The sequence below is a fragment of the Mustela nivalis genome (assembly GCF_964662115.1).
Source record: "Mustela nivalis genome assembly, chromosome: 18".
NCBI lineage: Eukaryota > Metazoa > Chordata > Mammalia > Carnivora > Mustelidae > Mustela > Mustela nivalis.
This window is the reverse complement of record NC_139037.1, coordinates 57,817,642-57,837,906: the sequence shown is the minus strand read 5'-3', so window position 1 is coordinate 57,837,906 and position 20,265 is coordinate 57,817,642. Positions and strand designations below refer to the sequence as shown.

Sequence of the window (20,265 nt, the reverse complement as noted above, 5' to 3'; positions counted from 1 at the left end):
TTAGTCATCAGTCCCAGGAAAGCAGTCTGCCCTGTTCTCCACCTACGAGACTTGGGAAACTGAGTTGATTTTTTTTTTTTTGAATGATCAATTTTTAGAACTTGAGAGAAACCCCAGAATGTCACAGCTTCAACATCCTCTTGTTGGCTGGTTTTCTAACTAGTTTTCCTGAGTCTGCTCGGTCTCTCTCAGCTGGCATGTGAGGGAAACCAGTGCAGACTGGCTGGAGCATAAAAAGGGAATGAATTAGGGGCACCTGGCTGGTTCAGGGGGTAGAGCATGTGGCTCTTGGTCTCAGGGTCGTGAGTTCAAGCCCCATGTTGGGCGTGGAGCCTACTTAAAAAAACAGGGTGGGGGGTGGGAATTAGTTCACATCACCGTTCAAGTCCAGGAGTGAGGAGTGGGGCCAGCTTCAGGATAATGACATTCCTTCCCACTAGGACTCCAGGGCCCGACATCAAGGTGCCCTCTGGGGAACACCCAACAAACGCGTGTTCCTGTTTGGTTGGGACAGGGTATGGAGTGGTTGAGAGCAGTGACTCTGTGGCTCCTGAGTTCTAAGTGTAAACCTTGCCTTTGCACTCTGCTAGCAGGATGACCTTGAGTGAGTCTTGGAGCCTCTGTTTCCTCCTCTGTAAGATGGGGCTGATGTTCTCTGCCTCTAGGATCCGTTAGAGGGATCCGGTGGAGATCAAGTGCGTCCTGTCCCTGGCACAGGGTCTGTGACATCGAAGTCATTTGATAAGTGAGCACTTATCTTGTGGTCATTAAATAAAAAGAATAGTGAATATTCATCAAGCAGGAACTGTGTGCCAGGCCTTGGTGTGTATTTGCTGGTTGAATGCCCCTAACGACTCTCTGAGGTAGAGCCCAGTATCTCCATTTACAGCTGAGGAAATGAGGTTCAGAGATGTTAAGTAACTCGCCCAAGGCCACACAGCTGGTAAGTCAAAGAGCAAAGATTCCTGACTGACTCCAGTTTGTGTATTTGTAAACACTATAGTGCATAGCCTTCCAGCTTTGGTTGAGAGATGGGGCAGCAGTTAGATTGTAGACTCAACTGGTGTAATGAGGAGACCTCAAGGGATGGTGGCTTAAATGAGAAGGAGGTTTAATCCTCTCTGATAGAGCCATCCAGAGGTAGGCAGGCAGGGTCCTCCAAAGACCCAGATTGTTCCTGCCAAACTCAGCCCGAGGCTCCAGCTCTGGGACTGAGGCCCCTGCACCAACTGCTACCGTTTCTAACCAGCAAGAAGGATGGAAAGAGTGGAGCGCAAGCTGCATGCTTTTTAGAGCCCTGACCCAGAAATGGGACAAAGTACTTCTGTTTGTATCCCATTGGCTGGAGAGTAGTCACATGACCATCCCTAACTGCAAGGGAGCTGGGAAATGTAGTCTCTGGCTGGGTGGCCATATGCAAGGCTCATATTCTTAGGAAGTTTGGTTACTGAAAGTAAAACAAGGAGGACGGATTCCAAGGGAGAGGTAGTGGCATCTGCCACAGTCAGGGTTCCCTCTTTGAGATCCAGGCTGGTCCTGGGGTCCTTGGAAGGATAGAAAGTGTAGGTCTGGCCCCTCCTGTCAGGACTGGAAGGGCCTAGAGGAGGGTCCTGGGATGCTGAAACCACCACAGTCAACACAACATCTTGAGACAATTAGGAAGAGTATCCTTTCTCACCTGTCAAAAAATTATCATAGTGAGTTTAAGTGCCTTTGATGTTCACACCTATTCCTATCCCGAGTTCGAGTAATGAAAGTTCAGATAGAGCATTTGCAAAGTTGATTTGGTTCGTGAGGTTTGGATGCCAAATGGCAAGGGATTCATCAAAAAATGTATCTGAACCTATTCAACTGCTGAGTTTGGAGAGGAGAGGATTCAGTTAGAGTGGGTAAAGTTTAAAGAAAGGACAGTTTGAAGGAGGGATGACTTAGAAAGAAAGAAGAGTCAGTAAAATAGCTAGGGTTGTATAGTACACAGCCTGCCCAACTGTGCATGGCAGCCCTGTCTCTGAGCTCTAAGTTTTTTAATGTTTCTCATCTCAGGACAGGTTAGTGAAGAATCAGAAAGACTGGGGCCTTGACCTGCCTTGAGGCCCCGCTCTGACTTACCCTTTCTGCCCACAGCTCGGGTACCCCACGGGTGCCCCCCGCCTCTCCCTCTAGTCACAGCCTGGCTCCCCCATCAGGGGAGCGGAGCCGCCTGGCACGTGGTTCCACCATCCGTAGCACCTTCCACGGTGGTCAGGTCCGGGACCGGAGGGCAGGGGGAGGGGGAGGCGGGGGTGTGCAGAACGGACCCCCTGCCTCTCCTACCCTGGCCCACGAGGCCACACCCCTGCCCACTGGGCGGCCCCGCCCTACCACCAACCTCTTCACCAAGCTGACCTCCAAACTGACCCGAAGGTGAGCCCTATGGGACCTGGGGGTGGGGGGGTGCGGTGGGGGGCAATGGGGCCTAACCTGTCTTCTACTCTGCTCCGCCTCCTGTACCCCTACTCCTCCTCCTTTTCTTTCTCCTCCTCTTCCTCCGTCACCCTTCACCTCCCTCCTCACACTACAGGGTTACCCTCGATCCCTCTAAACGGCAGAACTCTAACCGCTGTGTTTCGGGCGCCTCTCTGCCCCAGGGATCCAAGATCAGTAAGTCCCGTCCACCCTCCGCTGTCCCTGCCTCTGCCTTCCTGTCTGCATGTCTGACCTGTGCGTACAGGGGTGGGGGAGGGGGACTGTGTGTGTGCGGGAGGAGGACTGGTTGTGGGGTCTGGCTGTTCATTTTACTCATTTAATGAACATGGCCTCTGGAGCCAGACTCTTAAGGTTCAGACCCCAGATCTGCTGAGTGACCTTGAGCAAGTCACTCAACCTTGCTTTCCTCTCCTGTAAGGTGGGATTAGACATAACAGTGCCTTCCTCCTAGGGTTGTCGTGTGGACTGAACAAGGTGATATATGGACTGAGCATAGAATGCCTGGAAATCCTTGGAAAATGATTTATGTTTATTCACTGAGCGCCTGTTGTGTGCCTGGCCCTATCTTAGACCCTGGAGTAGAGTGAACAGAATGTATAAAATCCCAGCCCAGGCAGAGTCGACATTCTCCTCGGAGATCCAGACAGTAAATGAGTACTGAGAAGAAAACTAGAGCAGGGAAGAGAAGTGCAGTTTTAAATGGAGCAGGCCTCACTAAGGAGGTGCCGTTTGAGCAAAGGCTGAAGGAGTGGTGCGTGTGTGTGTGTCCATGTCCTTCTCTCTGTAGGTGTGTGTCTCTGCCCAACCCCTTTCTCTTCCGACTTCCAAATTCTTCAGTATCTTTCCTCCGACCTGCACTAACCATTTCGAAAGGGACGCCCCTTCTGGGCATGGAGAGGGAGTTCAGATTCTGACTCCCAGCCCTCCCCAGCTCAGCTCCAGCCAGCAGGGAGGGACCGGGACCTGGGCTGAGGCAGGGGCTGCCCAGAGTCCTGGAAGCGGTGGGTTGGGGGAGGGGGCACCCTATGTGCAGATTAGACACTCTGCCCCCCTCTCCCCTTTTAGGGTCACAGACGAACCTGAGAGAATCGGGGGACCTGAGGTCACAAGGTGAGTGCCTGTGCCTACGTCCTGGGCCGCTACATTGGCCCCCTCCCTTCTGAGCCTCAGACCCTACTTGTGTCCGCACCTCCCCTATCCACCACTCCCATACCTTTAGATGGGACCTCAGCCTTGTCCTCCAGGCCAGCTTCCTGAACTCTCCCTCGGACCCTCTTTTCCCTGTCCGTGCCTTTTATGCCCCGACTCTGGACAGCTTCCTCTCATTTCCATCCCCACCCATGCACACTGCCCCTTGACCATCCTTACGTCCAGCCGCTTCCATGTATGACCAGCTCCTGCTGTCATACCTCCTTCCCCCCTCATCCAACGAGGCACAACGGCTGCAGCAGCTTGGGCATTACCTGTACAGCCCCACATGGTAAATAGTTTAGGCTTTGAGGGCCAGGTAATCTCTGTCATGCCTGTTCGGCGTTGCCCTTGTTGCACAAAACAGTCACAGTCAATACAAAAACTAATGGGCATGGCGGGGTTCCAGTAACACTTATTGACAAAAGCATGCAGCCCTGTACCTTGCCTGCCCTGCTTCAGTTTGATACAATCCATGTGTAAAGACCCCCCCCCCCCATGCAAATAAAGGACCTCCCCACCAGTCCCAAAGGTCCCAGGACTGACTCTCATTGGCTGGAACTGAGTCATTTGGCTATCCCTGAACCAATGCCTGTGGCCAGATGGGTGGAGTACTCTGATTGGTGGGACCTGATCATATGCTCCTCTTGAACCAATCACAGGAGGCAGAGGGGTGGAACGCTCTCATTGGCCAGAACTGAGCCACGTGCCCAGCTTGGCGGTGAGAGGCCCGGGTGCCCGCGGGTAAACCAGGAAGACTATGTGTGCGATGGTTATCAAGAGGCCTGCCCTTGGTGCTTTAGGCAGGACGTTTCTTTGTTGTATGGGGCCTTTTACACGTGGCATAACATGTATCCTCCCTGAACCTAATAAATGTCAGCGGCGCCCCATCCCAAGACATTGAGATACTCAAAGAGCACCCAGCAATGTCCAGATAGCCTTTGGGAGGAGGTGATGGACGGAGGTTGCCCGCATCGCTTCCACTCGCATCCCGGAATTTAGAGACAAGGCGGCGCCTGGCTGCCGCGGAGGCTGGGTAGGATAGTCTCCAGCTGGGCAGCCACCCACACAGCCGAACCTCTGTCACCGTCCCTGGGCTGGGAGAGGGTGGCGGGCTGTGAGGGACGGCCAGGAGTCTGTCCCCAGTGGGAACGTGGGTGGCCTCCCGCCCCTGTGCCGTGTCTGACCGCTGATGTCTTCCCGCCCCAGTTGCCATCTACCTTGGGATCAAACGGAAACCGCCCCCCGGCTACTCCGATTCCCCTGGAGTGTGAAGCTGACCAGCTCACGCCCGCCTGAGGCCCTGATGGCAGCTCTGCGCCAGGCCACCGCGGCCGCCCGCTGCCGCTGCCGCCAGCCACAGCCGTTCCTGCTGGCCTGCCTGCACGGGGGTGCGGGCGGGCCCGAGCCCCTGTCCCACTTCGAAGTGGAGGTCTGCCAGCTGCCCCGGCCCGGCCTGCGGGGAGTGCTCTTCCGCCGCGTGGCGGGCACCGCCCTGGCCTTCCGCACCCTCGTCACCCGCATCTCCAACGACCTCGAGCTCTGAGCCGCCACGGCCCGGGTCCCCTCCTCATCTTCTCCCTCGTCCCCTTCACCTCCACAGCACGGAGAGGGGTCAGGGAGGGGCGTCTCCCTCTGTCATCACCTCGTTCCCGCGAATTCGACGTGGGGACAGAGACTGTCCCTCATGCTGTTCTCCCGGGGCCACTGGGCATGAGAGAAGAGTGAGGGGGCTGAGCGAGGGTAGCTGGCCCCTTCCTGGAGCCTCCAGCCGGCCCTGTCCGCCCTCACCGTGCCAGGGGGGCACCCCAGGAGACTTTGGGAGCAGGGCAGGGGGAGAAAGGGAAACTGAGGAAACTCTTCCATCCCTGCCGCACCCCCACCCCAGAGCTCAAGAATTAGGCCTTGGGCGGGGGCAGGAAGAGTTGCTGAGCCTAAAGACTGGAGAATGGGGGCTGGGAGTGGGAGTCAGAGAGGCAGATCCCTTCCCCTCCCCTCACCTCATGCTCGAACCCCCCCCCTCCTTCCCGCCCCAGGCTGGCGCGGGGCACTTTGTACAAATCCTTGTAAATACCCCCACACCCTCCCCTCTGCAGAGATCTCTCGAGGAGCTGCCGCTGTCACCTCTGGTTTTTAAGTTATTACACCCCCCTCCTCTTGTCAGCCCCCTCACCTGCAGCCTGTCGCCCAATAAATTTAGGAGAGTCCCCCTCCCCCACGCTGACCCCGGGCTTTTCCTTCCCTGCCCTCACCTGCGAGTCAGAGGAGGAGGAGATGGTGTGTGACTTTTGGGCCAGTGGTTCCTCTTTTCTGAGCCTCGGTTTTCTCAGCTGCAGAATGGGTGTAGTGGGGGTGTGAGGGTCAAGGATGACGGTGGAGGAGGGCAGGACAGAACTCGGCCTCATCCAGGAGGCCCCCAGTTCCTATATTGGTGCCCCATTCATCCACTCACGTGCCCACCCACATGTTATACCAGACTCTAAGCCACTTCTTACTCCAGTAGTACATTTATTCAATAAACAGTCATTGACCTGTGCCTACTCTGTGCCAGGCCCAGTGCTGGACACGGAGACACATGGAGCCCCTGTCTGTGGCGGGTACGGGTTCGGACGCAAAACACGAGAGAAACCGTTGCTTTGCGGAGCCCAGAAGATAGTGGGAGGGGAGCCAGAAAAATGATGCTGGAGTTGGGCTTTGAAAGATGAGTAGGAGTTGACCGGGTTTGGGGTATGTCTGGGCAAAAGTCTGGGGATAGGAGTGCATGACGGACCTTCAGAGAACCGTGGGTAATTTCCATGTGGCTGCTATCTTGGGGGTGGTGGAGAATTAGCAAGAGAAATGCTGTATTAGGACTCATAATCCTACACTGGAGAAAAAACATTCATTTATGTTCCTTAATAGTATGGGGTGCCTGACTTCAGGTATGGCTGAATCCGGGCAGCCAGCCATCTCCTCTTGGCTTTTTTCCATGTGATTTGAATAGTTTCAGCCAGGAGTTTTCATCAGACACTCCCTGATGGCAGTGATGACCCCAGCAGTTCCAACTGCTCCTCCCTTTGCCTAGTTTCTGCACCAGAAAGTTCCTCATTGCCAACTTTTGGCAAAAGTCCCAAGACAGACCCTTATTGGCACAGAGAAGTCATGTGACCATCCCTGACCCAGTCACTGGTGCTCAGAAGCAGCCAGACCCCTGCCTAGAGCTGGTAGTAGAGGGGCTCCTCAGAGGAAAGTCAAGGTGTCTTTAGCCAGAGGAAGGAAATAGAAGCTCAACAGAGCAAAGCAGTAGAGGGTGGGGGTTGCTCACAAAGGGCCTCGTAGGCCAAAGGGCCAAAGTGAGTGAGCTGGGCTTTCATCCAAGGGCACTAGGGAGCCATGGAGGGTTGTATGCAGAGAAGAGGCTTAGCATGCTGTGTTTCAAGTGCCCACCTGGGACATGGTACAGTCAACCCGTGTCTTGTGTTCTTCCTGGGGCTGATAGCAAAGTGAAATGAGAAATGACGAGTGGTAGAAACTGAGTGGTCAGTGTTGAAAAATTCAGGGTTTCGGGCAGAACCATGTTACTGTCTTATGAGTGAGACCAGAATAGGGATCTGCTGAAAGGTGTCTCTACTGAGTCAGGTGGCGGGCACCAACCAACTCTGGAAATCTCAATCCCTAAGGACTTCTTGTGTGCCCAGCCCTGTGCCGGGGACATAGTGGTGGCCAGAACAGCCCCAGTTGTGCCCTCCAGGGGGCTCAGCTGGATTTAGCTGCATCAGTGATGATCCAAAGTGGGAAGGGCTGAGGGGGGCGGGGCAGAGGCTAGGGAAGTCCAAGAGAGTGCATGTCCCAGTCAGGGAGGGTTTCCTGGAGGAGGAACATCCCAGCTGCCCCTGGGAGAATATGAACAGCTAGCTAGACATGGCGGTTAGGGGGTTTATGTTCTAGGCAGACGGAACAGCTTGTACGAATCCTGGGAAGCAGGAGAGCGAGAGTACAGCAAATGGCATAAAATTCGCAGTGAGAAGAGTCTCTGGGAGAGATGAGGCTGAGATGCTGGCAGGGCCCTGAAGGTCGTGGAGAGGGGCCCAGGCTTTCTTCCAAGGACACTGGGGAGCCATGGTGAGCTTGTAAACAAGGGAGAGGCAGGGACAGGTTTATGCTGCGAAGGGAGGAAAGGAGACAGGTCAGGAGAGTAGGAAGGAGGTCGGAGAGGGACAGAGGTGGGAAGAGAAGGGGCACATTTAGGGCTTATGAGGCAAGATGGGCAGGACAGGCATGGTCGCTGATGGTCAGATTTGGCTCCGACAGTCCCACTGGAGCGCCTGTGGTCTGTGGGGCCTCGAGGGTGGGGTGGGGGGGGTGGAGCTGGGGTTAGTGAAGCAATCTTCACTTGGGGCAGTGTTGTAAAGGACATCCTGACATCTGAGAGGTCTAGTCTTTCTCTCCTAGCCTTGCCGTTTCGGTACTCTCTCTGGGAACGCTTGGGGACATCCCCTGGCCTCAGTTTACCCTCTGTAAAACAGAGCACATCTCTTGATCTCTAAGGGCCCTTTACCTGGGTGATTTCAGGTTTGAAAAAGTGCCTCCTCCAGGTACCTGGGGCTCCGCCTTCCACTTACTCCAGCTCACATTTCTTTCTGAAACCTTGGTCTCTTTCTGAGGCCAGGAGGCTGCTCAGGCAGATGGGGGCCTCGAGGTATTGGGTCGAGTAGAGGTGATTGATGTGGCCAACACCCAATACGTGTTCAGATGCTTCCCGACTGCCATTACCTGCCCCTCCCACGGCCCCTCCCCACCTGCTTCCTAGGACCCAGCTTTTCAAGGCTCTCCAAAGGTGGATCCCTCAAGACTTCAAGGGAACGCTCTGAGCCAAGCCCCAGCCCTGGGGCCGAGGGTGCGGGGGGGGGGGGGAGCATGGGCAAAGACGTTAAGGTGGGAATCGAGGGTGTAAGGAGCAAGAGTGTAGAGAGGAATAATGGGGAAGGAACTGGAAAGATGCGCCTTCAGCGAGTGGTGCGCAAATGCACCTCTTGGAGAAGCGCAAACCATAGGGGCGCGTTCTAAGAGATGTGGGGAGCGATGTCGGGTTCAGGAGCAAGGAAAAGGAAGTTTAAAGGACTGGTCGCCGCTGTCGAGGGATGAAGTGAGAACACACAGAAGGAGGCCTGCGACGGACAGAATGAGGTATATGTGATGAGATGCACGGTAGGTCTCACACTGGAGTCCCAGGGGACAAATTCAAGTCTCAGACGTTTGGTTTGGCTTACGTTTCTCCCCCATGGGCACCCTGTGTTTGAGATCTGAGTATGCGTGATGGGGAGCTCAGGTTGGGAAGGGGGCCGCACGACTCTGGGTCTCAGATTTCCTCATAGGACCGTATCGGAATGAATTAGACGGTTCACTAACTTTGCCTTATTTTAGGGACTGGGGAAGGCAAGCCCCTTCGAGGTCGCGCAGCGGCCGACGGCAAACGTCCCACCTCCTGCTGCTCAGTAACTCTCGCACAGAAGTTAGGGCCACCATTGCTTTTATTTGTTGCTTTGGGTGTAGAAAAAGCAGGAACTCCTGATGTGTCGGCGAGCCCTGCGTTAGCCAGAGCTCCTGGTGGTGGGCGGAGCTCTGGGAAAAGGAGGGGAAGGTGTGAGGAGGTTCCTCATTGGCCAGATGGCTTCAGAAGCTGAAGCCCGTTCGTTGGAACTCCGGTTGGGAATGGAATTCCGAGATGGTTGGATAGAGCCCCCAAGTGGCCGAACCCCTCTAAGTGGAGCTGGTGGAGGGCGGACCCCCGACAGGCCGGAGTCCTCCCTTTGGCTGGGGCTCCAGCAGTCGGCGGCGAGCGGACCCGACGCCTATTTCTGGGCGGGGATCATGTCATCGATGGACTGGCCCTTTTCCAGCTTCTTCTCCATCTCCACCATGAGCTTCACACCGTCCACCACCAGCTGCACCTGTTCGACTTCGGACGAGCCCAGCCGATCCGCGTTGGATATGTCGAACACTGAGCCCACAGCAGCTGTGTCCACACCGCCTGCAGGAGCAGAAGGCAGGGGCATAAGCAGGGAGCAGAGGTGCAGGAGTGGGGCCCAGGATGCGGCCCCCGTGCCAGCGGAGACGGCTGCACGTACTGGGCGCCTACTGTGTAACCGGTTACGTGCATTGAGTCTCCTAAATGTCCATTCGTGGGCTCACGTCTCCGGCTAATTTAGATACCTCTCCCCTCAACCATCCAACATGAAAATACAGCCCTGCGGCTAAGAGCGAGTTCCGGAGCCCGGCCGTCTGGGGTTGAACCCTGACCGTCCTCTCCTTTACACATGGGAAACCGAGGGCCCTAGGGGGCAGGGGACATCCACAATGTCATGACGTCCTATCGATTCCTATGAGACAAAGCGTGCTGACGCCCATTTACAGAGGAAGAAACTGAGGCCCACGGAGGGGTAGCCCTGGTCCCCCCAGAACCCGCATGGATGCCCCGCCTTCCCCTTCCGCACAGGGCCCGCCCCCGATGCCGCGGCAAGCCGAGGCAGAGCCGCACCTGTGCCGCGCTTCTGCAGGCGCAGACGGGTGAGGATCTCCTCGAACTTGGGGTGCTTGCTCAGGTGCGCCAGCTTGACATGCACGCCTCCACGCAGTCCGGTGCCCAAGTTGGACGGGCAGGTGAGCACGTAGCCCAAGTGCTCGTTCCACATGAAGGGGTGGCCGGCTTTCTTGAAGATCTCCTCAATCTGAGGTAATGGGAGAGGACTGGGGTCAGCGCCAGCGGGCGCCCCAAATACACCGGCAACCGGGACGGGGTTGGGCGGAAGACAGGGTGAGGACGTGGGTGGGGGGTGGGGTTGGGAAATTGCCAGCGCTCAGCTTCTGAAGCGAAGGGCCGGACGACCCAGGTGGTGCAAGATGCGGAGGGGGCTGCGCTTGAGGACGCTTCCGAGGCGCGTTCTTAGGGGCGGGGCTTGCGCATAGGGTGGAGCCGGGTTGCCCCGGGGGGCGGAGCCCTGAGAGGCGGGCCGGGTGTTCCAGGTTGGGGCGTTCCAGGTCGGGTTGTCCCAGGTCCGCCGCGAGGGCCAGGCTCCATACCTTCTGCAGCCCCACGCAGAAGCGGCGGAAAACCTCCTTCATGTTGCCCCCCTTCTCCATGGAAATGACTCGGAGGTGGTCCTCCTCGTTCACCCACACCAGGAAGCTCTTGTTGTCATTGTGCCTAGTGTGGGGCAAGAGGAGGCCAGGGCATCAGCTCCGCGTGGCCACCCCACTCCCGGCCTCTCGAAAACACCCCCACCGCTAGGGGGCAACGGGCCGGAGGAGTTTCGGGTGGTGGCTCGACAGAAGCTTTACCCCCATAGACCCGAACGTCATCGAATCTGAGGAATCGCCAATCTAATTAGGATCAAAGGTTTTTAGGGTCTTAAGTCTGAACAGCATTAAATTACAGACGCTTAGAATCTCAGAATCTTTGAAGAACAGAAGCTGGGAGTCCGAATTGACAAATCTTGGAAATCCTACATCTGGTCTCAGGGACCAACCTTGCCTTCACCTTGTGACGGTTCAGAAATAGAGGCTTAGAGCCATAAAACATTTAGATCTGGAAATGTCTGAAACCACGGAATCACAGAACCTGGAATTAGTGGAATCTGAGAACCTAAAAATACTCAAAATCTTGGAACCTTAGAATCATTCCATCTGTATATCTTGGAACTCAGACTCTCCAAATCATCTGAGACCTAAGTTTTCAAAACCTTTGAAAATCTTTCGCTATCAGAATTGGGGATTCAAAGGTTCATAGAAAGTAACTATAAGCAGCCCTAAACGATAAAACTAATAGCCAATGTTGGGCACTTACTATATCCTGTACTATATACACTATATACTATACTATATAGTGTATACTATACTATATATATACTATATACACTGTTTTCATTACTGCTCTCCATTTTACAGATGGGGAAACCAGGGCAGAGAAATGTTAAAATAATGTGCCCAAGGTCACACAGGGGTGGAAGGCAAGGTCACTTTTCTGGAGATGCCTGGAAACATCGTCATTTTTATGGTGTTGGCTTTGGTAGAGGAATGGGGAGGCTGGCAGAGGGGACCTCACCAGATGCCACGGGCGTCGGGCCAATCCCGGGCCATGCCAGAGGCCAGCAGCAGTGGGGACACGGGCTTGTCGAACAGGAAGTGATCGTCAATGAGTTGCTGCTGCTCCTGCTCGGTCATGCTCTTCAGAGGGTAGTACTTCCCCTTGAACTCGCCTGTCAGGCTGTTGAGGGCTAAGGGGGGGCCACACAAGGGAGTGGTCAGCAGCCTGCCCACCACAGCCTGGGCACAGAGGCCGGGGGCTTGGTCCGGTGGATGTGCTAATGGCATCTGAACACTAGGGCAAAACCCAGATTTTGCATAGAATCTCCCCTTCCTTGACCTTCACATCCCATTCACCTGTGACCAACCGTGTGCTGAAGCCCCTCCAGTTGGCCAACAAGATGGACAGTCAACATGTTAGGAACTTGGGAAGCCATCCGTAAAAATTATTAAAAAATAGCATATTTAGGGGTGGCTGCGTGGCTCAGTGGGTTAAGCCTCTGCCTTCGGCTCAGGTCATGATCCCAGAGTCCTGGGATTAAGCCCTGCCTCAGGCTCTCTGCTCTGCAGGAAACCTGCTTCCTCCTCTCTCTCTGCCTGCCTCTCTGCCTACTTGTGATCTCTGTCTGTCAAATAAATAAATAAAATCTAAAAAAAAATGTTATTATTAAAAAAATAGCATATGTAGTATTTGTTTATATTCATATATAGAATAAATGTATATATTTATATACACATTAGACACTTCAATATAGTGTATTATATAATGCTATATATCACATACTTTATACTATATTATATTGTTAAAAATAATTTATCTAGGAGCGCCTGGGTGGCTCAATTGGTTAAGTGACTGCGTTCAGCTGAGGTGGTGATCCTGGAGTCCTGGGATCGAGTCCCACATCAGACTCCCTGCTTCTCCCTCTGACCCTCCTCACTCTCATGCTCTCTCACTCTCCCTCCCTCTCCCAATCTCTCTCTCTAATAAAAAACTAAAATCTTAAAAAAAAATTTATCTAGGGGCACCTGGCTGCCTCAGTCGGTAGAACACACAACCCTTGATGTCAGGGTCATGAGTTTGAGCCCCATGTTGGGCATGAAGCCTACTTAAAAAATAATAATAATTTATGTAAACTTCCAGTTAAATAAACTATATTTTAAAACAAGTAATAGGCGGCATCTGAGTGGCTCAGTCAGTTAAGCATCTGACTCTTGATTTCAGCTCAGGTCGTGATCTCAGGGTTGTGAGATCAAGCCCTGCACTGGGCTCTGTGCTGGGTGTGGAGCCTGCTTAAGATTCTCTCTCTGGAGTGCCTGGGTAGCTCGGTGGGTTAAAGCTTCTGCCTTCGGCTCAGGAAATGATCCCAGGGTCCTGGGATTGAGCCCCAAGTTGGGCTCTCTGCTCGGCAGGGAGCCTGCTTCCTCTTCTCTCTCTCTCTTTCTGCCTACTTGTGATCTGTCAAAAAAAAAAAAAATTCCCTCTCTCTGCCCCTCTCTCTCTCTCTAAAAATAAATAAATAAAGTTTTTAAAAAATCCACAGGTAGTAAATATTCAAAATGGCTATTTCCTAATTATTTTATTGCATCTTCATTATCTATGTTCTTGAAGATTTTTCGTCCCTATCTGATGATGGGGATCCCAAGTACCGAGGTGCATCGCTTCCCATCTCTCTATGACATCATGTTCATAGCTTAAAATTGGTCATGGTAGGAGAATTTACACCTTGGAAACTGGCAGTCGATGCAAATTGAGGCTGGTTTTTTGGTTTCCTTGGTTGGGGGGGGGTTGTTTGTTTTTGTCTTTGTTTTGCGAGCTGGGTGTTAAACATTTACTAGAAACAAGGGGCTTGAAAGGCCTAATGATTCTACCGCTCAAACCTACCCATTCTTTCTTTACATCCCACTGTCTACCCTTCACCCCAGAGCCTGGACCACTGTGGTTGCCCCTTACAGTCTCTCTGCTCCTACCTCTGCCCACAGTCTGTTCCTCACTCAACAGCCAGAGGACTCCATGAAATTCTGTGAACTTACTCTTCTCACCATCCTCCCAAGGTTCCCATCTCTCTCAGAGTCAAAGCCAAAGCCCTCCAGACAGCCCACAAGGCTCTGCACTGCCTAGCCACCCATATCCCTCTGACACATCTCCTCCCCTGGTCCACTCAGCTCCAGCCACACTTTTCCACCTCAGGGCCTTTGCACTTGCCACTCCACCTGCGTGGAATTCTTCAGGTTCCTTCTTGTCAATCAGGTCTCAACCCTTTCTTTCTTTCTTTTTTTAAAATTTAATTTATTTAATTGAGAGAATGAGAGAGAGAGAGCGAGCACGAGAGAAAGGCAGGTCCGAGGGAGAAGCAGACTCCCTGCTGAGCAGGGAGCCCTATGCGGGACTCAATCTTGGGACTCCAGGATCACGACCTGAGCCAAAGGCAGTCGCTTAACCAACGGAGCCGCCCAGGCATCGCTCAACCTTTCATTTCTAGGAGAGCTCCTCCCAGTCATGCCGAGATGTACCTTGGTATTTTGGCTACATGGCATGTTGGAATTCATCATTCTTTTGTTGGTTTCTTGGTTTCCTCTTATCTCCCCACCAGGCTGACAGCTCTGTGAGAGCGTGACCTTGTCCATCTTATTCATCACGGGAGCCCTAGCTCCCTACGCAGGACCATAACAACCGCAAATGTTTGCTGGCTGGCTGGCTGGCTGGCTGGCTGGCTGGACGGATGGAGGTCAGGACCCCGATACCACTGAGGGTCTGCGTGGTTGTGCGCTGGGTGCCTTGTCAGCGCCCCCTGGCTTCCACCAGGGGTAATGCTGCCGGCCATCACTCACCCAGCACCCATGACTTACCAAGCTCTTTCCATGGAGGAGCGGAGCCAGAGTGGGGTGGTCCCAAGGGTGGGCGGGATGGGGGTTCTCACCTTCCACGGATAGTTTTTCCACAGCCCGGCGCTCGCCCCGGGAGCAGTGGGGAGGCAGGGTGTAGCCCTTGATGCTGCGGCCCGTGCGGACGCGGCTGCTGAGTACATAGTTGGGGTCCAGGTCGTCTCCACCCTGGAGGGCAGGAGGGTGGTCAGGGCTGGGCATGCTCCCAGTTCCAACTCTCTGCTACTTCCTTTGGCTCCTTCTTGTCCCCAGGCTTCTCCCACCGCCACCCTGGTTCTGCCTCTCCCTCTCTGTCTCTCCCTCCATCCTTCTCCCAGCTCCTCGTCTGTCCCTCTTTTTCCCTCCATACATCTCTTTCCCCATCTTTGTCCCTGCTTCCTGTTTCTCTTCATCTCCTTCCCTGTCTCTTCTCCCATCTGACTCTCCTTGCTCTGTCCTTGGTCTCTCGGTCTTCTGTGCCTCGCTGTCCCTCTTTTCCTCCCCTCCGTCCCTGTCTCTCTGAATGCTCCTTCTCACGTGCGTCCTTCCCTCTCTCTCCCCTGTCCCTCCCCTGGCCTGGGGGCAGCTGACCTTGAGGTTCTCGTGGTTGAGGTCGGTCTTGTGCTTGTCAGTGGGTTTGTAACCCCCGTGCCGGTCTTGGATGATGGGGTCAAAGAGATCCTTGAACACCTGGTAGGACTCCTCGTCACCGGCCACACAGCCCACGGTCATGATGAAGGGGTGACCTGGGAGTTCAGGGTGAGGTCAGAGGTGCTTGTCCCCAGCAAGGATCAGAGGTGCTTGTCCCCAGCAAGGAAGGCCCGGGCTCCTGGGTCCAGTGTAGACTGTATGTGCGTGTGCACGTGTGTGTGTGTGTGTGTGTGTGTGTGTCTTGGCAGGTTCTCATTCAAGACCTCTGGGTCAGAACTACAGAGGATGAGGGTTGGTTGGACAGAGAGGGAAGGCTGGGAGAGATCAAGGGGATATCTGGGCTGAGGGAAAGGTGCTGGAGGCAGGGCAAAGGAGAAAGTCTTAGGGGCACAGTTATAAAGTACCAAAAATATTACCACTTCAGAGTCCCCAAATCACGGACTCTTCCTTCACTGAAAAACTTTCAGAAACATATTAGACTATCGGCTCCCACAGATAATAAGAGACTTGAAAGACCCTCGTATTCCTAGATGGGGAAACAGAAGCCCAGAGAGAGGGGGCATCGCTCCTCAATCACACAATGAGTTGGAGGCTAGAACCCCCCTCGGGGCTCTGGTGTCCTTGGAGAAAGAACCAGGGCACCAATGACACCCCCTGCCAGACCCTGAGCGCATGCTTTGTCCCCAGCGCTGCTCCAAGCCCTGTAGGTGCGCTGACTCTGTTTTCATGACGTGGGTGCCCATTTTTCAGATGTGGAAACTGAGGCCCTCAGGAGACAGAATGATTTCTTCACATCTTACTTGTGTGCATTTGTGAGGGGTTGGCCACATGCTGGGGCCCGTCTCGAGCCCTTCATACATGTAGCCTTATTTGCTTCTCACAACAGCCCCTCAAGCATAGCCCCCATTTTCCAGACAGGAAAATGGAGGCCTGTGAAGGTGGGACCAAGGCGTGGCAGGCAGCCTCCGGAGCCCCCCCCCACCTGAGTCCCTGTCCACACTCCAGCAAGGAGGCCTACCTGGGTTGTCCACACCGGTCTGGATGACATCGTCCAGGGTGAAGCCGGATGGAGTCTCCTTGTCCCGCAGCTTCTTGTAGAGCTCCGGGGTCAGCACCTTGGCCATGTGGTTGTTGTGCTTGCTGAGGTCGGGGTACTCCTCCTCAGGCTTGTAGTTCAGCTTGAACTTGTTGTGGGTGTTACCGAACGGCATGGTGGCGGCGTGGAGGGCCTGGTGGGCAAGGGCGGGTTGCAGGGGGGAAGGTTAACTCGCCTCCAGCAGAGGCCAACAAGGGAACAGAGCAAGGCTTTGGGGTCAGAGCCAGTCCTGACTCAGGTGCTGTGTGACTTGGAATAAGAAGGGTCTTGTCTCTGAATCCCTGTGACTTGACGGGATGCATGGGGACTCTGGGTCAGATCCCCAGCTCAGCCACATACAATAAGCTGTGTGACCTTGGTGACTCAGCTTAACCTCTCTGTGCCTCAGATTACTCATGTGTACAGTGGGGGTGACAGGACCCCTCATCTCAGGGGTTTAAAGGAGTTTGTGTACATTAAGCGCTTGGGATAGTCCTGGCACACAATAAGCATTATTTTGCTTAGCTATTATTATGATTATCGTCGCTATTATTTTAAAGGTCTGTGTGAGGAGCTGGGGGGAAGGTGGAGGTGTGGCTGAGAATGAGTGTGTGAGCAGAGAAGGGACATTCTCTCCACGAAGCTTCTGCTTAGTTAGGGGATGAGGAGCAGGGCAGAAGGGAAGGCTGGGTAGCCAGACCCTCTCTTTACTGACAACTCTGGCAGGTCTTAGTTGAGAAGGAAAGCCAGTCTCCGGGGTCATCAGAGCTGGGATCGAATCTTGCCTGTGCCAAATCCCCTGCTGTGGGACCTCAAGCCAGGTGCTCAGCCTCTCTGAGCCTCCTTTGCCTAGAAACTGAGCTTGGGCCCGGGGGTTGCCAAGAAGAGTCTTCTGGTGCAGGGACGTGGCAGGCTGAGCACACGTCCTCACATGGAGCTGGGTCTTGCTTCCTCGAGGGATGGTTGCCGTGACGGTTATTATTAGTTTAATCCATAAGACCCAGGAAGGAGGAGGAGGGATGCTTCAGTGGTGGTGGTGGTGGTGGGAGTGGGAGGTTGCTGGCAGCTCCAGGGACAGGAATCAGGTAGAATGGTAGAAAGGAAATGGGGGTGGTGGTGCAGGGTGAGCTGAAGCCTGAGGCATCAGGCCTGGGCAGATGGAATTCACCAGAAGAAACCTCGTTGGAGCTACTCTCCAGGGCTGGGGATTATTTATAGAGTCTGGCCTCTCCTTCTCCCCTCCCCAGCTGCTACCCCCCCTACACCCTCCTCACATTCCTGGGGCTCCATTTGCACCAAGTCAGCAGCCTGGAGACAGGTGGGCCGGAGTGGCCGGGAGGACACGCATCAAGGCCTCTGGGCTCAAGGACTTCCAGCCCAGAAACCCCCCTTTGGGGTGTCCCACCCCCAGCCTGCAAGAGGTGCGTTCACAGAGGGTGCTGAGGCAAGCTGGGGGAGTCCCAGAGCCACACACAACCCCCCAGATCACACCATAAATAGAGTCACACACCCGCTTCTAAGCCCGGGGACACACCCAGGATACAGGCAGCCATGCAGGTGCCACAGAAAGTCAGATGCAAGGTCACAACGTCATGTGGGAACAACTGGGGACACGCAGAATTGCAAATGCAGTGACCCCGCAGACAGATGACAAACCCCTCCCACTGGGCTTCCAGCACCCAGCGCAGCGCTGGGAACAAGCCATCACAAACACAGACCCAGCCTGAAGCCCCACACAGGGGTGACAGCTGGCAGCTGCTGAGACTCCTTTTGTCTCCAAGATCCCTCCCCATGACCTCGTGCCACAGACCAGGGGTCTCACAGGTGGAGGGGACCCCCACATGCACGGTCTACCTTCCCACCCACTGACCGGCCTGCATGGAGGAGGATATGGGGCAGACTCCCAGGACCTGATCAGCTGCTGGCCCCATGGGGGCCCCAGTCTGTAACCCGCCCTGACTCCCACCCCCGGTGGTACCTGGCTGGGCTGTGCGGAAAGGGGCTGTCTGTATCCTGGAGGCGAGACTGACCCAAAGGAAGGGCCCGCAGCCCCGGCCTTATATAGGGGGGCCGGGCTGTGCTACTGGCTGGGAGGGGCTGCCCCCAGGGAAGGGAACCAGAGGGCAGCTGAGCCTCTCACTTCCCTGCCCGGGAACTGTGCCCACTCTGAACCCAGGCATACCTCGCGCCCAGCCCCATGGCCTTGTATGGGCTGCTGCAGGGGCTGAGCCCAGCCCCCTTGCCCCCATCAACTTGATTCCCCCACCAAGTGCTGAGTCGGGCTGGCAGGGACTGCTGGCCCCCTGCCCAGGACACAAGACCCTGGTAGGGGACGTCCCAGGCACGTAGAAACCACTCCACTAGGCCACCAGACCCTCCTGGGCTGGCCAGGCCTCTCCTCAGCCCCCAGTGGCCTTGACCTGGATAAACAGCAGGTCCTGAGCCCCGCCCCTGGGGAAACCTTGCAATAGTCCCACTACTGGGGAGCACTTGGCCAAAGCCCAGGACTGAACGCTGAAGAGCCTGACCCTAGAAGCCGGTGTTTGGACGCACTTTCCTCCTCGGGAGCGAGTGGGAGGGAAACGGAGGGTTGCCAGAGCTGGGAGATTCAAGCTCAAGGCCAGGGCTGGAGGTGGTGGTCGCCCTCCCCACTCCAGTCGGGCGGCAGGCTGAGGCGGTGGGGGGGGGGGGGCAGGGAGGGACTCATTCTGGAAGGGCGCTTATTTTCAGAGGGCGCTTCGCTGTCGCCTTTGCGAAGACCTAGACCCGAGGTGCTGGGGCTGGTGGGGGGCAGGCAGGGACAGGTGTTGCGGGGGTGGGGTCGCCACGTGTCCGGGTTAATTATAACCAGGCGTGTCGGGTGTCCCTGGCCTCGCCTCCTTACAAGGGCAGCCGCGGTCCAGGGAGGCCTCCCCCGCCCGCAGCGGAAGGGGGCTGGGCGGCGGCTCGGGTCAGAGCAGAGCACCGGCAGGACTCCCGACTCGCGCACCTCCAGATCCCGGCGGAGCAGGAGCTCTCGACGGGGACCTGGACCTCAGGGGCTGAAGAGGGCATTCCGTGCACGCGGGGACGGGGACGGCTAGAGGAAGCCGTATCCTCTGCCTGGGAGGCGCCGAGATTGCAGGGCAAGCCAGGAGAGTCCATGGGGCAGGAGTCGTCCAGGGAGCGCCCAGGATTACAATCGAGAAGAGACCAGCCTTTTCCCTCTGCGGTTCCTCCCTCCTTTCGGGTCTCCCCCATTTCCGCATTTCTTCCCAGGCAGTTGGGGTCTGATCTAGGGAAAGGGGGCCCTTCCTGCCTTTCCCCAGATTCCTAGTTGGGAGGAAGTGCTTAGAAAGGGTGATCAGGGGAGATCTCTCCACCCACTGTTCCTTCCCACCAAGATCAGAGTGGCAAAGTTCTCCTTCGTGGCTAGGGAAAAGGAGGCTCTAGTTCTAAAAGGAACTAGAATAGAATAGAGAGGCATGTGTCATTTCAACAATTCTTTATTTAAAAAAAAAAAAGATTTTATTTATGTGAGAGAGCATGCTCAAGAGTACAAGCGGGGGGGGGGGGGGGGGGGGGGGGAGCAGGTTCCCTGCTGGGCAGGGAGCCTGACTCAAGGCTGCTGTGTTCCAAGACCCTGGGATAGTGACCCGAGCCAAAGGCAGAGGCATAACCAACAGTACCACCCAGGCACCCCAGCAACTCTTTATTAAGCACTTATGGGGGACACAGCAGAAAACAAGACAGTTGGTCCCATAGATGACACTGGAGTGAGTAAAAACACATAAATATGTGCTGTCATGGTGGGGTCATTAGGGCTTTGGTAGAAAATCAAAGAGAGTAAGGGGTCCCCCTAACCAGGCCTCTCAGGGGAGTGAAATCTGAGCGGAGACCCAAGGGAGAGGTAAGAGCCAGCCATGTGAGGATCTGGAAGGGAAACAGCAGGTGCAAAGGCCCTGAGGTGGGAGTGGCTTGGC

At 55.2% G+C, this 20,265-nt stretch overlaps 2 protein-coding genes across 3 annotated transcripts in view; one reads left to right on the top strand and one right to left on the bottom strand.

Moving 5' to 3' along the window:
- The window catches only part of MARK4 (microtubule affinity regulating kinase 4), a 28,510-nt gene extending 22,320 nt beyond the window's left edge, over positions 1–6,190 (top strand). Inside the window, exons 15-18 of one of the 2 annotated variants that reach the window (XM_082710672.1) lie at positions 2,125–2,403; positions 2,561–2,640; positions 3,532–3,576; positions 4,864–6,190. In XM_082710672.1, coding sequence (XP_082566798.1) covers positions 2,125–2,403; positions 2,561–2,640; positions 3,532–3,576; positions 4,864–4,928 — 469 coding nt within the window. In that variant the 3' untranslated portion in view covers positions 4,929–6,190. The remainder of the gene's footprint in view (positions 1–2,124; positions 2,404–2,560; positions 2,641–3,531; positions 3,577–4,863) is intronic. The other variant, XM_082710671.1, reaches the window with a different exon arrangement.
- Positions 6,191–9,146: 2,956 nt separating this feature from the next.
- CKM (creatine kinase, M-type) lies at positions 9,147–18,359 on the bottom strand. Its single transcript, XM_082710670.1, has 8 exons — positions 18,282–18,359; positions 16,247–16,457; positions 15,169–15,323; positions 14,634–14,766; positions 11,735–11,906; positions 10,714–10,837; positions 10,172–10,361; positions 9,147–9,664 (listed from the first exon to the last, which is right to left on the bottom strand). The coding sequence occupies exons 2-8, from the start codon at positions 16,437–16,439 to the stop codon at positions 9,486–9,488; spliced, it is 1,146 nt and encodes a 381-aa protein (XP_082566796.1). The 5' UTR covers positions 16,440–16,457; positions 18,282–18,359; the 3' UTR covers positions 9,147–9,485.
- Between the last annotated feature and the right edge of the window lie 1,906 nt (positions 18,360–20,265).